At 33.5% G+C, this 16,952-nt stretch overlaps 1 protein-coding gene across 1 annotated transcript; it reads right to left on the bottom strand.

Annotated features, from left to right (window-relative positions):
* Positions 1-6,913: 6,913 nt before the first annotated feature.
* LOC117685286 (fucolectin-like) lies at positions 6,914-11,216 on the bottom strand. Its single transcript, XM_066086956.1, has 3 exons — positions 11,042-11,216; positions 7,311-7,556; positions 6,914-7,044 (listed from the first exon to the last, which is right to left on the bottom strand). The coding sequence occupies exons 1-3, from the start codon at positions 11,214-11,216 to the stop codon at positions 6,914-6,916; spliced, it is 552 nt and encodes a 183-aa protein (XP_065943028.1).
* Between the last annotated feature and the right edge of the window lie 5,736 nt (positions 11,217-16,952).

Below are 16,952 nucleotides of genomic sequence, written 5' to 3'. Positions count from 1 at the left end.
GCTTGGTTTTTCGTATATTTATTGTTTGGGAATATTAAAAGTATAGTCATGCTGTGTGTCAGTTATAATTTCTTTTCCGACTTGGATTACAATTGCTTGATATTTAGAGGTGCGGGCAGGGGTTAAAAATCTAGACTGAAATTAAATATACATGTACGTGCCCGTTTTTTTAATATCAAAATTAAAACCTTTTTTTAATTTAAAACAAGTGAGCTAGTATGCAGTGCGTCGTAATTCTCACTGATTATAATATTCATCAATGCCTCATATAAGAATTTCAAATATAAGATGTTTAAAAAAAAGGTGGGTCACTCCCCCCTTACTTTTTCCCCCGTTTTATGCATAACAGTATGTTCATTATTTACAAATAACTGTGAAATGTAACTACCAATCTGTCGTAGTATAAAAATGTATGAAATTTTTTTTTAAATCGCTATTGTAGGCAAACTGTAGTTTCCAAATTGAACACGCGGAATTAATATCCGCGTAAAATCGCGCGAGGCACCCCCTCTCTCGCCATACATTTTCTTAGAGTTGAGAACTATAAAAATAAGGATAAAAGCTCCGAGTTCGCAATTTTTTATTCTCGCCATTTGATACTAAGCAGCGGAATCAAGTACTCGCGAAATATAAGGTGTTTACAGTATTTATTTGCATTTTTTGAATCAAATTTGTCAGATCAATAGTATCTACCCGATGGTTAACTTGCCCTACACTTTCCGCCTTCACGTCAATTAGTCAATCAGCGTTCGATCCCGTTTTGAAAATGTTTAACATACATCAAAACTAAAATCGCTTGAATCAATTCCATTATAATTATGAAATTTTGTATTGACCAGGTGTCCGATCCAAGGTATCTGCCCGCTAGGCAAGATGAACCCCTCATTCACTTTTCGCAATGACGTTCATTAGCCAACCCGCGTTCTTGTTTAACCCAATAGGAAAAGTCCTATCCCATTCGCTCAACAGAGGTCGTGCTTGGCAAGCGTTCTATCCACCAAAGCAAAACTAGAATCGCCCATTAAAAAACCGAATTGGCTCATTTTCTTTGTTCAACATTTGTGAAATTTAAAATTTTATGTTTTCTCTAAAATAGGTTGTCAGTCAATGTATTTGTTCTTCACATAATCATTCAGTATTAGTTCATTGCAAGTAAATATTTTGATGCAAACTACCCCCGACTCGGATCCTCCAAAGCGCGTCCACCAACTTACTCTCAAGTTTGCTATTTCGGGCTTGTGTATCGAAAATGAAAGTAGGGTTTAGATTAATTTCACAATAGTTAGTTATCAGTTAAAAGTCAATTATAATAGCTAACGGACATCATCTCACGCATGTTGAAATACCAAAGGTGTAAGCAGTTTCTTTAGTGTGGGCATTTGTAGCATATTTGCAAAATGTCTTAATTTAAATGTATTTATATCTTAGATCCAGTTCCCAAAACAGTAAGCTTTTCGCTAGCTTTAATCTCAGCGAGATTCGTGGAGACTAAAAAAGTTTTGTCGGACGTCTCTCCCGAATCTCAGACCAGGCCACACAAAGTGATTCGGGATAATTTGCCCCAACTTTGACCGGTTGCAGGCACGTAGCATCAGGGGGGGCCAGGCCCCCCCCACTTTTTCTCGCAACAACCAAATTTTTTAAAATTTACATAATTTAAAAAAAAATGAAGTATAATGGAGTTGGCCCCCCCACTTTTTTGGTAGATAGTAAAAAACTTTGTATGAAAATTAGGAAATGGGTAGTCAAATTGAAGTTACCCCCCCCCCCCCCCCCCACGGATTAGGAATTTCATGATTTGGAGGGAAAGACATTTTGGTATGGAAGAATTTTTTTTTGGAAGTATAGTTGAGTCCCCCCCCCCCCCCCCCCCCCCCCCCCCCACGGATTAGGATTTTGAAGATTTTTGGAAAATTTAAATTTCCCTTTTTTTGCTTGTCATGGTTTTTTGGATGGGTCTGGCCCCCCCACTTTCAAAAACGATGCTACGTGCCTGAACGGTTGTAACGATAGAAGTTCGCTGAAATAAATCAACTGCCTGCTTCAATTTTTTACTTTGAACATTTTTCTAATCCCTATCACCACAAAATCTTAGTTTCCTATCATTAATAGGTTTATAGCCCACTAAATATCGACTTGTTTATTTTCCAATACATTTTCATTTGCATTCAGACCTCCAATATTGAAGAGTTCCAATCAAGGTCATAAAAAGCCTGTTTCAAAATATGTCGTATTCGTAGTTTTACATAGAAAAACTTTACACGGACGAACAGAAACTTTACAGATGCATTCAAATGTCAATTCATTTCGCCAAAAGCATTAAATATGGAATTTTTAAAAAATAAAAGAGAAAAGATTAATATCTTTAACTAGACCTTTTAAATTTAAAATGAAATATCGATAGAATAACAAAGTGGAAACTTTTGAGCTTGAACTCTTTTTGAGCATGACAAATATGAATGACAAATGACACATCTAAAATCTTTTTTCCTGAGAGTTTGAGCTCGATATCACTTACTATATAAGAGGAGGTCCCTGGACAAGCTATTCCTCTGAAAATCGCTTTAAGGTTACTATTTCAAAATGAGGAAATGTCATCAAAACACCGTGTATAATAAGTGTTGATCAGTTTCTATCAGACCTGAAAGGTTTATGAAAGTCAGTTGAGATGTCTTTGAGACATTCTGGGCACAAACTTAGTAAGAAAAGAAGGGGTTCCCGAGAGAACTAAATGACACCTAAAAAAATAACACAGCCATATAAATCGCCCACCATCCCCCCCCCCCCCCCGAAAAAAAGGGGAAAAAAACAATACCTTCTGCAAATAAGGCAAGTAGATTTGGCCAAGTTTTCACTAAACGTCATAATTTGTTTACAATACCAAAAAACAAGTCTGCCCTATTGCTTAGGTAAAAGACGTGGGCCATTGGTCTCTTGGAGACGGATTTTGTACTATCTAGGTGGATTGGGTTGGTTGATCAATTGCATGGCGATGTTCCACATGAAAACAAGGGTATCTCTTCCAAATCGTAAATCGCATAAGTGTTGTCCAATGTTGAGTTGGTTGTTTTACTATGCATATTATTATGTATATTAAGCACCCTGTAAACGAATATGCCTTATAACGATTTATAAACTTGGTATTTCATAATTAGAGTGCTGCAATGCAATAGTTAAAAATCGAGATATAGCGATATAAATGTTGTTTACACAAGAACAATGTATGAACTTTAAATTTGATTTATGAACATTGGTAAAAACATGATTACCGGGTATTTAAAGCTCTTTGCCAAACATATTTTAAAGGTACCTTGGACTAATATTACTATCAATGTAATTATTAAAAAAAATTATCGTTTCGAATTATCAATATACATTACAAAAGACATTTTACATGCTCTGTGGTTTTGTCACAACACACGCACCTTTTAAATTTCTTACAACATGGTGCACCCCCAAGTAACGATGATGTGCGTTGATTATTCTAGATACGTATTGTTTTTATGTCTACACAGTTTGATTAAAAAAAAAGGTTAATTGATTTGAAAACAGTCAAGCAAAACCAAACTATAGTTTAACAAGATTAAAGCAGACACATTGGTAACTAAATCTTAAGTTTACTATATATCTGAAACGAAAAGTTTATAACACCATGCATTTCGTATTTCATTCTCTCATAGGATTAAAGACCGTATTTATTAATGTATCTTGACAGGCATAGTATAAACATAATTTGTCCTCAATTCAAAATATCAAATTCATTGCACATATATCTTATGTTAATGAAAAAAAATGATTGCTCTAAAATGTAATTCATGGTGTTAATAGTACTAAGGAACGTTCAGAATTGTCAATATATCCGAACGCAGCTGGGGACACCCACATGCATATCGTGAAAAAATTTGCTAAAAATTAAAATCAGCTTCGGAAATTTGATGAAATTTATAAAACAGAATATTACAAGAATCTGACTAATGTCAAAGCATATTTTAAAAAGAAAAACAAAAAGTGAAATAAAATATAGCTACTTACTTTACTACTTAGAAATCGTCCAAACGTGTGCGTGTTACATGTACATTTCTTTAAATTATAATGCTTCTGTCATCAAAATGTTACACAGCCGACTTTTGAGCGATTGTTCCTATAAACGCCTACAAGAAGAATGTAAATTCTTTTTTGTGGCAAATTATTTCTTTTAAATTAGCATGCAGCCAATTCTGATAAAAATATTTATGTTGATAGTTTTCTGTATACACATACATGGTTATATACAATCATTGACATAAAAATCTATGTCACACATTTTTCAATCCAAATTCATCACAGTTGCAAAGATACTCTAATCCGGTTTTGTTTAGCAAAAATAATCCGATTAACTGGTCATTAGAATCCTAAATATCAGTTACAATCAGGACTTTAAATTTTTAAGATATAGTCCGTTTCGATACAAATTAGCTTAAGTGACGCCCATATTCGATATATATGATAGCGCACACTATGATTTAATTCACGATTTTGTTTTATATTCATACGCTTCTTTTATTTTATTAATTAATCTTTTATCAGTTCTTCCTTCCTTTCTACTACATGCTGCTAAGCACGTTACATTAACTATGTGTAACCGCCTAATGTCTCAGGATAATCTATTTGTTCATTCTATTTTCTTCTGTCCTTCTCCAAAATATAAGGTATCGCTGTATGGGAAAACTGCCCACGTGAAAAAACATAGATCATGATGGTTAAATTCGTGGGAGGCTACGTGCTTTCCTCTGGAAGAGAATTGTTTTACTTGTATTATTATTTGAAAATATAACATGCTAAGTCTAGGCCTACGCTAGATTATGTGTAATGATGCGTTCAAATCTGACATTTCAGCAAAGCCCCTGACACGCCTGTACTTTCGACCGTTGATAGCGCTTTTGCTCCCATAGGATTCCATTCTCATGTTGTTATGTATGGGAAAATCGAGATGTGATGTCAGAGACCTCAAACTGGGATGAGCCCTTTCAGAGCACATCCTGACAAGCTGGCAGAATTTGGGATTTTAAGGTTGAAGGTCCTAGAAAATGTTCACATTTCACGAAATACGGTGCTAGATCTCAGCAAGTCTGTAAGATGCGAGCTTTCGATTTCTTCCGATGCTTTAAAGAAAGCCATAGCTGTTTCTTACCTCAAAGCACTCTTCCTGAATGACTCAACATCCACTGGTTTCCAACTAGGAAAATCCAAGGGTCGCACCTGTGTTTGACCACACATTTGCTCGTTTGTCACTATGTGCCGCTGTCTTAGCCATTATGCGGTAAATAATCCTTAGATGCATATACTGCTAGTATAAACAAACAACAGCGAAAAAATGACGAACATGAACTTACAGGAACTGATATATACTTGATCAAGGTCGTGCCCAAATGGAAAGAAAACTGAAATTAACAAAACACACTAGTTCAGTTCAATCTCAAAAACCAATAATAATAAATAATCATACAGGACAGTGACATGGATTGTGACAGCTCAGGATTAAATACTAAAGTCATAACTACAAATTGGTTAGAGTGACAGCATCATGAGTTCAAGAAAACATACTTAGACTAATACAGAGATGGATCTCTTCGAAGACCTTGTCTGTATTGATTTCAAACTTTTTTTTCAGAATCACACAAACTGATTAAGATTTCCTTCATTCTAGATTAAATTTGAATTGTGAATAAAATTGTCAGAATTATAGTGTACAGTAAATAGAGTCATGACAAAAATAAAGTAAAATTAAACACACAATTTCCTTTTTCTATAAAATAAGATATAATTTCTAATGTTCCTCTTTTTAATTGCTGCTGGTAAATTGTTCTTTAGGATAGTAGGACATACTGATGAAGATGTAGACCAACTGTTTTCTCGAGTGTCGATCCAAGGCAACAAGGCCATCAAAACCCTGGACCTTATCCATGCGGAAATTCATCAGTCCTACCATCAGGAACTAATGACGACTAACCTTGAAAACATTTGGGAATACAGGAGCCATCCCTTAGAATGTTTAGTCCAGTTTACATAACACAAAACCTCCCACGTTTTTAAATTCTGGTTGGTGGAGGAGGAGGGCAAGGTTTTCTACAAAGAGTGACCAATGGAACGATCTGCCTTCGAGTGTGTTTTTCAAATCAGACTGAAAGGGAGCTTTTAGAAACGATCAAAGCAGCACTTTTCAATAAGTTTAGGTCATATGCTTTTTATTTTTGCCAAATTCATCTTTCATAATATTCGGAGTAGTGTTACACTTTTGCCTTTTTTGTACACACTGACAGAGAAAAGGCCGGTCAAGCAACATAAATGTCTATCTGCTTACCTTATAACCCTCGTTAATAAAACAAAATATCCATGCCTGTATTATTCTGATTATATCCAAACTTACATTCATCCAAATCTTGAGTATCAGTATAAAATAAGTCTGATTTCGGCATTGTTTACATGCATTCAAATGATTTGTCTCCCGACATTGATCTTCTCTATTAAACATGCATGTGACATCATCAATGATAATTATACGTAATACAGAGAAATCGAAGATATGTCCAGTTAGAAGAGTTTCTATTGACATTTTATGCCCATAGTTTTCTATTCTGATTAATATTATAATGACATCATGCTTTTTATTGTGACGTCACATCGATTAGAGGAATTTTAACTCACTTTAAGTCTTTTAACTCAGTTGATCGTTGAGAGTTGCCTTATCATACCCGCGTTTGTCCCAAGATGAGATAAGAGGAACTGGTGGACTGGCCACTTGCATGTACAGTTTTAGTATGGCTAATCAAGACATCATAACAATGAGTGCATTCAGGCAGAACTGATGCTGGCTCCGACTGAGGAAAAGGTTCCTCCAGCTCTTTAAGATACCGTAAAGCATTTGAAGCTATATTTAAGAGATCTTGAAGATGACACTGTACTGTGACAAAGTACCGGGACCTGCAAAGAATCCACAGGGAGTGTTGACATCTGACCCTGTCAGCCCTACAGTGACGGTAACATTACGCAGCCGGTCTGACACATCTAAATAAAAAAACAAAACATATATTAATGTGAAACTGTTTACTTATAATTCGAAAACCTGCATAGATTCTAATTTTTTTCTTATATTTTTTCGTCTTTTTATCTCCTTGCAAAAAATAAAAACGTAAAAGATAAAAGGGTATTCCCCGTTTTATTTTCACGGATGTAATCAAAGCTGTTCTCCACTATTTTACGTCGTTTTACAATGACGTTACTTTGTAGACTATACCGATAGTTCGTTTCACAATGTTTCTGTTTACCCTTACCTTGTCCCCACTCGTCCATTCCTCTATTGAATATTCTGACAGATCTGATGGAATATACAGCCTGCAGATCCAATCTCCACCAGGGATTTGTGTCTCCACCCTCTGTGCTGGCACACCTGTCTACGACAAAGTCTGTACCGTTGTTGCCATCAACTGCCAAATTGGCAGAGTAGTTCAGTCCAGCTTCTGCCCATATAAACGTTGATGATTGTTTTGCAGGCTTGTGCAACGCAAGGTTGGAAACAGCTGTCAACAATATTACAATAATGAAAATATAAATTGATTATTTAAAGGAAATACAATGCATTGACCGTTAATAAAAAAAATCAACCGCTTTCATAAGTGTTTCTCAAAAGTACTAAACCATGAAGACCTTATTCTTTTCAAGTGTATTTCTGAAAATCATGTGGAGCAGACTTACAAATAATATCGCTTTTCCTTCCCCTTCCATTTTCTCTCTATCTCTATTTCGTTCTTCCAAAATCTACCATCCCCCTATCTCTCTCTCTCTCTCTCTCTCTCTCTCTCTCTCTCTCTCTCTCTCTCTCTGTAGATGTGTAGATATTATAAGCATACCACTTAACATGCAGTTATATTATATAAATAGTGCCTATTTGGAAGGGTAACTGTTGAAATTGACACCCCGAGAAAACTATTGTCAACCAACGCGAAGCGGAGGTTGACAATGGTTTTCGAGGGGTGTCAATTTCAACTGTTATCCTACAAAACAGGCACTATTTATTTCATTTTACTGAATGGCTTAATTTAAGAGAAATTTTTACTGCTTTTGTATAATAATGACATGAATTCTACGGCAAACCGTACTTACATAATTTACGCGCATGTAACAATTCGTTGTGTTACCCGTTGCCAAGTGTGTTGCTAATGCTGAGGGTAATAGAACGGATTATCAACTGCGTCTAAACCAATAAGATTTCAGTATTTAACATGAAAGTATAATAATATAAATTGGAACCCCCTAGAGTTTGTAAAATGCAACGAAAAAAAATACTTTAATCACTTTTAAAGTGTGTTAATAAAAATTATAATTTCAGGTACATGTAAACATGGCTTATTACTGAGCACTAAGATTATGTGATAAAAGCAACCAGAACATATTATCTTGTTATTTTAGAGTTTAATGTTAAAATTATTAAACAAAAGCAAACATTCCGGTTTTTTAAAACAATATTTTTATAGCATACCGCAAAACTTCAACGGTACAGTAAATGTATAGGAATGTAAAGTACGATACAAATAGAACAAAAACCCATTTTTTCGTTAGATAACTATAACTATAACCAGATCATTGAGTTGTTTTCATTTGATTGTTCATAGTTGAATATAATGAATAAGGAAGTTCCATGGTCAAAATTCAACAATTTATTGTAATTTCTAACTAAACAAATAGACCTGTTAATTGAAAAGTAATTTTTGACTGACCACAATCAGTAATAAGCAGAACATTTAAAATGCTTTTGGTATAAATGCCAGATGGTGAATCTGTCAATGAAGGTTAAATATTCAAAAGCTTTAACAGGAGAAGTGAGTAACACATGGTAGCATTTAGAGCTTATTCTTTAGATTAAATGTCCACAGGGAGAGTGTCTGTCTCCCCTTGGGGGATGGGAGATCACATGTTGTTGTAAATTAGCCACCTTTGTTTAGTTTATCTATCAACGCATATACTCATAATTTTTATTTTTAAAGTTAACAAATATGGGTGAGTTTTCATCAGTCTTGCACCTTTTCAATATCAGGTCAGGCACTTCATTACGGTCTTTACGTTTGCTAAAATTGAAGGCCTCATAGTCCATTTTGAAATATTTCTTGCAGGAAAGTGGTCGTCATTACAATATCATGACGATAAAACTTAATTTGATTCATATATGAGACTCCTCGACAACTTTGGTATAGTCTATGGTACCTAAGTAACTATTGACTTTTTGTTATAATAAGCTAGACTTATGCATGTTTCTTTTTAACCTTATTTGGATTAATTTTCATTGATCTTGAAATATAAGATATGCATGCGCCGATTCTTTGTGTTGAAGCTAGAGACATATCAATGATACAGATATACTGATCATTTTAAGAAACGGGGATCATTGTTCTATCATTCTCATTAAATATTATGTAAACAGATTTGTAATGTCTATGAATAAAATATCGACATTGAACCCACCTCGAATACAATGGACTTTCTTACTGGACAGCGTCACACACTGATCGTCTGAGGAGCACGCCCGACATTCCTGGTTCATTTCTTGTACATTTACAGTCTACAAGACGGTCACGGTTGATTATAAAACATGTTATTTACTTTGGTTAACATAGACATGCACATAATATGTGGCTATCTGTTAGGTTTGTTTTTGTTTTTCCAATAACAAATTTTACTTTCGTGAATATTTTGGAAACGATAGACCCTGATTTGTTTCCCTTGAGACATATTTGGTTTTAATTTTTTGATTTGGTCTGTCACCAAGGTTGGTCATCTTTAACATATACATTACTATACGATTAATTGAATACCCAGTATATTCTCTCACTAAAATATAACCGGTTTTAGTAAAGGACAAACATGAAACAATGGGGATGGGGATGGGGTACTTGCCAGTAAAACTAATACGATGTAACCATTGCCCTCATCATAGTTAAGCTTGGTGAATTATGTATCGTGAATCAGTGTGATATAAACAAGTCATAAACTTTTAATCGCTTATATTTTATTTGAAGATGTTCCTGCAAAGTATTTATGTTGCTGTTGATAAAACACACCAAGTCAATATTTAAAAGTAAGAAGAATTTAATTTTCATATATTTATTCCTCCTTTTACATGTTTCAATTTGCCAGCTACATATATGAAGTATACAGTAATTGTCTCAAATTTGTGATGTAACTAAGCATTCCTGGAATCCATGTTGTCATGTAATCAGCGCATTTTAACCCTGAGAAATGTTTTTTTTCATTTATATTTCGTATAATCGCGTTTCTTAACTTCGTTTATTTCTATGATATATCACTCCTTCAAAATATACATTACCTTTCTATTTACTAATAACTTACATTGTTTACAAGATGTAGAGAAAATTAATAACGATATCTATAACGCAATGATTTGAACAAACTAGCCTCTAAACTATCTGAAGGTTCTTGCACACAAGTTAGATCCTTTTTGGCCAAATCGTTATCCTGAAAAATATTTTTCCTAAATCTCGTAAATTTAAAACTATTCTTTAATATTCCCCCCTTCAAAACGAGGAGCCGTTTATTTTAAAAAATTTAAATTTCTTAGGACGCATAATAAAACAGGCAATATTGAATGATCTTCAACAAAATGTACAAAGGTTTCATCAATATTCGTTGATTACCAGTTTTCGTGGATTTCGTTGTTTTGTTTATCCACGAAATTAAATGTTCATTGAAGTGAAATTTCTATAAACATTTTGTATTGATAGGACCATTGAACACGAATTTACATATCCCTAAAACTATGGTTTTCACTTTATCCACGAAAATTGATGCCTACGAATATTAATGAAACCACAATATTGACGATTTGTGTTATAAAAAAATTCAAACGCAGAAGAGATAAAACAATACCTGATCGAGCTCAATTCTAACGTAGTCAGAATTGGTTTCCGTTTTGTCGATGGCAGACACGAGTTCACAAACAGTTCCTGTTTCCGGTAGTTGACTCCCCGACATAGCTTGGATCTGTGCTTACATTCCCGGACATACTGCTGTTGTCCAATGATCTCCAACACCCGGACAACGGGACCACGATACCTCTCACCGGGAACAACCGCGGATGTCACTCCCTCGTACAATGATACAACACACAGCAGTGCTGTTGTAAATGCCACTTCATTCAAATATTTACCAATCAAAAAGTGACCCATTCTGTGCTTGTTTAAAACTTGTGAATACAGGTAAATGATTGTTAATAGTTTTCGTTACTTTGCTTCAGCAATTACACTCTGTTATTTATACCAGCGACGTATTATCTTTTTAGCTGCAAAAAAATAAATTGAAAATGAATTTCTTGCAATGAACTTTACTAAAAAAGCTTCTAAAGAGATTAATATATATATATATATATATATATATATATATATATATATATATATATATATATATATATATATATATATGCACCCAACATTTGATAAAAGCTCTAAAAAAATCTACGGCATTTATTTTTGGTCTACTGTTGTTACCTCTTTGTTTTGACGAATATTCACTGGTTTAGTTATTCTCGAAAACTGCCTCTGGCGTGATATCGAGCTGACGTTAAAAGTTGATGGAATAATATAGTGAATTGAATTTTATCTTTTGTTCTAGATCTTACCTCGACATTGCAATTCCTGTATTCTGAAGAAGTCGATGTTTTAAAATTGAGGCAATCTTCGTCTTTAAAGTCAATGAGGGATTTTCTTTCTTCAAACGTCTTTTTTAGTTTATCAAGTTTTGTTAGTTTAGATATAATGTTATTCTTGTAAATTGACCATTACGTGGTACCTACATGTATTCAGCAGTCCACTTCCATACTTTATGAAAAAATTTTCAACCTCATAACGTCTGCTAGTAATTTTTAAATCAATTAAACCAAACTTTGATATTGTGCAATATTAAGACATTAATGTTGTGGACATCAGTTGATTAATACACTGTACATGTATTCAAATGCTGAATTGAAATAATTAAGATAAAACTTATAAATGTAGGTCAACAAACCTTAGAATAGCTTAACATCTCTATAGACCGCCGACGTCTTGTGCAAATCGGCCTAGCTAAGCACTCTTATACTTACTGACTTAAATCTAAGAATGCACCCCAGTCTCACTTAAGCAGTTTCAGACTTAAGTACCCTTTACGTTACGAGCCCCTGATCACCCAGGTCTAAAATTCAAAATGTTGGCTGGATGGAAATGGAGAATTGCAGAATGTTCGCTAAGTGAGAATTAATTCATGCGGCACATTAAGGGTTAAAACTTTTATTACAGAAAATATACCTAATTACGTAACTAATGGGTATGGCAATGATTTTTCCAAATAGCTATTGATACAATACACGATTTTCATTAATTTGTACTTGTAATAGACTTTAATAACAATGTTGTTCACTTTCACAACATATGTGATTGAAAGTCTTAGGGGTTTGTCCTGTAGGTCCTTAATGGAGAGATAAATAGAATAGGTTTTTTGATAAAGAGGGATTAATGAAAATTATCAGTACTAACATTTTGTCTATTACAATGCTTAACAAATAAGTCCCCTTCTCTTGCGTCAAAATTCGAAGGCTCTGGCCTCTATAAACCTATATTTATATATAAACCTCTCTCTCTCTCTCTCTCTCTCTCTCTCTCTCTATAGATATATATATATTTGCGCGTTTATACAAAGTGTGTTAAGCTAGATATAAAGAACATGGAATAATAAAGCAACGATAAAAATATAGAAAATTTTACTTAACAAAAAAAAAATGATTGAAATATACATATATTTTATTCATACCATTTCTTTTGCTCCTTTGATGTTTATACGAGGTCCCTGCGTTTGCTACTGATATGATCAGAACAACCTGAATTTCAATAAAAAATAATAAATTGCATCATTTAAAATTACTCTCTATATATATATTATCAACATTTTGTCTTCATTTCCCATCATGCAATCGATCCGTTTCTCAAAGTATTTTTTTTTTAAATCTTAATAATTAATGACTGATTTATTTTCAGTGTTACATGTAAGATTATGCCAAATCAAACATAAAGATAGACGACATAAATAAGATTTAAAATAAAATCAATGAACAGGAGACCCCCAGTCCTTTACTGTCACAAATATTACTATAGCCCGTGCACAGACCTGTCGAAGAGGTCTTCCTTCCGATTTCTGATACAATACTATGCAATACTGATGACTCGTACTTTCGGATAATCTATAGTATTACAAATAGTAAAACACGGTTATAGCGAACACGCTTATAATGAATTGACGCTTAGAGGGAAGTGATTTTCATACCCCGTGACTTTATTACATGTTGTTAACTTAGCGGATATAACGAACTACGCTTATAACGAGGTAAAATTACCTGTCCCTGGGACTTCGTTATAAGCGTGTTTTACCGATCTTAAATAATGCTTACATTATTACTTATTAGGTTTGTTACCGACTGTTTAAATAATTTGTGGGGTCGGTAAAGTCCATAGAAGGCGAGGCGGAGCCGAGCCTTCTATGGACTTTACCGACCCCACAAATTTCTTTAAACAGTTAGTAACAAATCTAGTAAGTGTTTTGTTTTGTCGAGGACCTAAAGTTTGATATGTAAACAAACGTTTGTGTAGAAAATCAGTTCAAATAACGTTACGTCCGCCATCTTGCCCTATAAATTTTGACGCTTGCCTTTTAAAGAAATTTGTAAGGCAGCCACGTGACGCGTTTCATCCAATGACGTCGCGACATTCTAGTCCGAGGCAAAACAAAATGTAACAAATTGTCTTTAATTTTTATATTACGACATTTTAAAGTCCCCATTAAACAGTTTGATTATATACATGTAATACACCTGCCTGGCAATAGTTTTCACGAATAGATATCGTTACCATCAACTATTTTGTTACTGTAATGAATTACAAATCTCAACCTTTTTAAGCTTTTGTGTAAAACTTTCAGAGTCTAATAGGGTTAAATTACCAACGCAGCCATGCAATAGTGTGAGCAATTCAGTTTAAAAAGTAACGTTCCCATTAGTGAAATCCATTTAAATCACCAGTATAAACAATATTCCTTAACCTTTTTTAAAAGTTAGATTATTGCCTTTTAGAAAAATAAACTGATCCAGACTAAAAAGATAAACAAAGAAATCTCTATTTTAAAGGCGTTTCAAGCATTTTAGAAATCACGTAAAACGCTATGATATTGTTATAAAAAATTACAATAATTTAAACTGGTAATAATATACTACCGTCATCAAGTATGACATCTTCTCCATTGTTGTTTTTATATAAGCGTTGGTACAAGTGATTTCACTTTGTCGGTGCATTATTTATAAAAGAGTTTCCTGTCAGATAATTTCTGCAATCAAGTCAAGTGATGACATCAGATTCAACGTAATTTGTTTCCTGGAAACGAGTACACAATATAAGAAAATAAGTGAAACAAAATAAATTGGACTGATATTTTACACTGACATTAATGAATTACATAATTTGAAAAAAAAAATCTGCAAAACAAATATTCATTAAATTCCATTTTGTAAGTAAGGTACCTCATAGCATCATATTTTAAAGTTCTGTTTTCAGTTAATTGTATAAAATAACACTTAATTACTAATTCAATTAACAAATAAGAAGTACATGTACATGTATGTCATTATGTTAATTTTATTTATAGTGTGTGGCAGTAATAACAAAATTTGCAACATAATTTGGTATTTCCCGACACCCATTAGCATCAAAACTTACAACACGAAAGAGAAATCCATAAAAAACAGAAATCATCAGTTTAAATAATAACACAGCTCTAAAGTGAATTTTGCTTTTTTCTTAAAAATTATTCAGAAATTTCAACAATTTTTATTACACTTATTGGTTCATTGAAAGATCAAGAGCCCCCCCTCTCTCTCTCACTCTCTCTCTCTCTCTCTCTCTCTCTCTCTCTCTCTCAATCCAAATTTTATAGTTTTTTTTTTATACAAGATGACTTCCAAATAAAATAATGATGGTGGATGTATTATTGATAGATATATTACTTACTTTTGCGATTTAAAAAGTTTCTAATAGAAAATAATACAGCATATAATTTCTGCGTATCAAAAAAAATTTAAAAGACATCATGATGAAAGCGAAATTTAGATCGTCAAGAAAATTACCGGATATACGGTAGCTCTTAATTTCTCAATGAAACATAGAATCTAATAAAAAAAATTGACATTTCTGAATAGTCGACAATTTTCCGAGAATTGAACAAAATTGAGCAAATTGCTGTGTAATTTATCTTCAATTTCTGTTGCTTGTTGGATAATTTCTATCAGGGAATGTGAAGGTTAACCAATATTTATACCATACAGTCGCTTGCAATAAATTTAATATTACGATAAAAAGTAACAGTCGACGGATTTGATCAAAAATTGTTTTGATTTCTAAAAAATATTATTACAAATTTTAAATGATTTATCGTTCATATAAAATCGTTCATGTTTGCATCTCCCTCTATCTCTTTGTACTTAAAAATGCAATAAAAGCTATTTTCTTTTTCGTATACAAACGAGAGAGAGAGAGAGAGAGAGAGAGAGAGAGAGAGAGAGAGAGAGAGAGAGAGAGAGAGAGAGAACTATTGATTTTTCAATGAATCATTAAATGTTATAAAAATTGTTCACATTTCTGAATAATTGTACAATTTTCCGGGGCCACAATAGGGGGATCAAGTTTTACATAGGAATCTATAGAGAAAATCTTTAAAAATCTTCTTCTCAAAAACTATGAAGCCAGAAAAGCTCAAATTAAAATGGAAGCATTCTCAGGTAGTGAAGATTCAAGTTTGTTCAAATCATAGTCCCTGGTGGTATGGTGGGGCCACAATGGGGGAATAGATTTTTACATAGAAATATATAGAGAAAATCTTTAAAAATCTTCTTCTCAAAAACTATGAAGCCAGAAAAGCTCAAATTAAAATGGAAGCATTCTCAGGTAGTGAAGATTCAAGTTTGTTCAAATCATAGTCCCTGGTGGTATGGTGGGGCCACAATGGGGGAATAGATTTTTACATAGAAATATATAGAGAAAATCTTTAAAAATCTTCTTCTCAAAAACTATGAAGCCAGAAAAGCTCAAATTAAAATGGAAGCATTCTCAGGTAGTGAAGATTCAAGTTTGTTCAAATCATAGTCCCTGGTGGTATGGTGGGGCCACAATGGGGGAATAGATTTTTACATAGAAATATATAGAGAAAATCTTTAAAAATCTTCTTCTCAAAAACTATGAAGCCAGAAAAGCTCAAATCAAAATAGAAGCATCCTAAGGTAGTGTAGATTCAACTTTGTTCAAATCATAGACCCTGGGGGAATGGTTGGGCCACAATGGGGGAATGGATTTTAACATAGGAATATATAGAGAAAATCTTTAAAAATCTTCTCAAAAACTATTTGGCCAGGAAAGCTCAAATTTGAGTGGAAGCATCCCTAGATCATATAGATTCTCTCTCTCTCTCTCTCTCTCTCTCTCTCTCTCTCTCTCTCTCTCTCTCTCTCTTTCTCTCTCTCTCTCTCTCTCGTATTCGTGTAAGAAGATAACTACTGTAGTAATGCATCTTTAGGTACCAATAAATACACTGAGATGCAAACATGAACGATTTTTATAATTTATATCATTCATGGGCAGGACTCTGACCACTTAAAGAACTGTGTAACATTAGTGGATACAGAATTCTTAATGGTCAATACACATGTATGTACCTGAGAAACTGAAATTATTCCATCATTGTTTTTTTTGTTATACATTCATTCATGATGTAAAATACCAGTGTATTCAATTTAAGAATACATGTTAGATAGGCAATTAAACTTGGTTGCATGAATAACGGAGAGAATATCAAGTAGTTTACTGTTCAAATTGCAATGCCCCTGACAATATTAT

Source organism: Magallana gigas, chromosome 1, assembly GCF_963853765.1.
Source record: "Magallana gigas chromosome 1, xbMagGiga1.1, whole genome shotgun sequence".
Taxonomy (NCBI): domain Eukaryota; kingdom Metazoa; phylum Mollusca; class Bivalvia; order Ostreida; family Ostreidae; genus Magallana; species Magallana gigas.
This window is presented reverse-complemented; position numbering and strand designations above follow the sequence as displayed.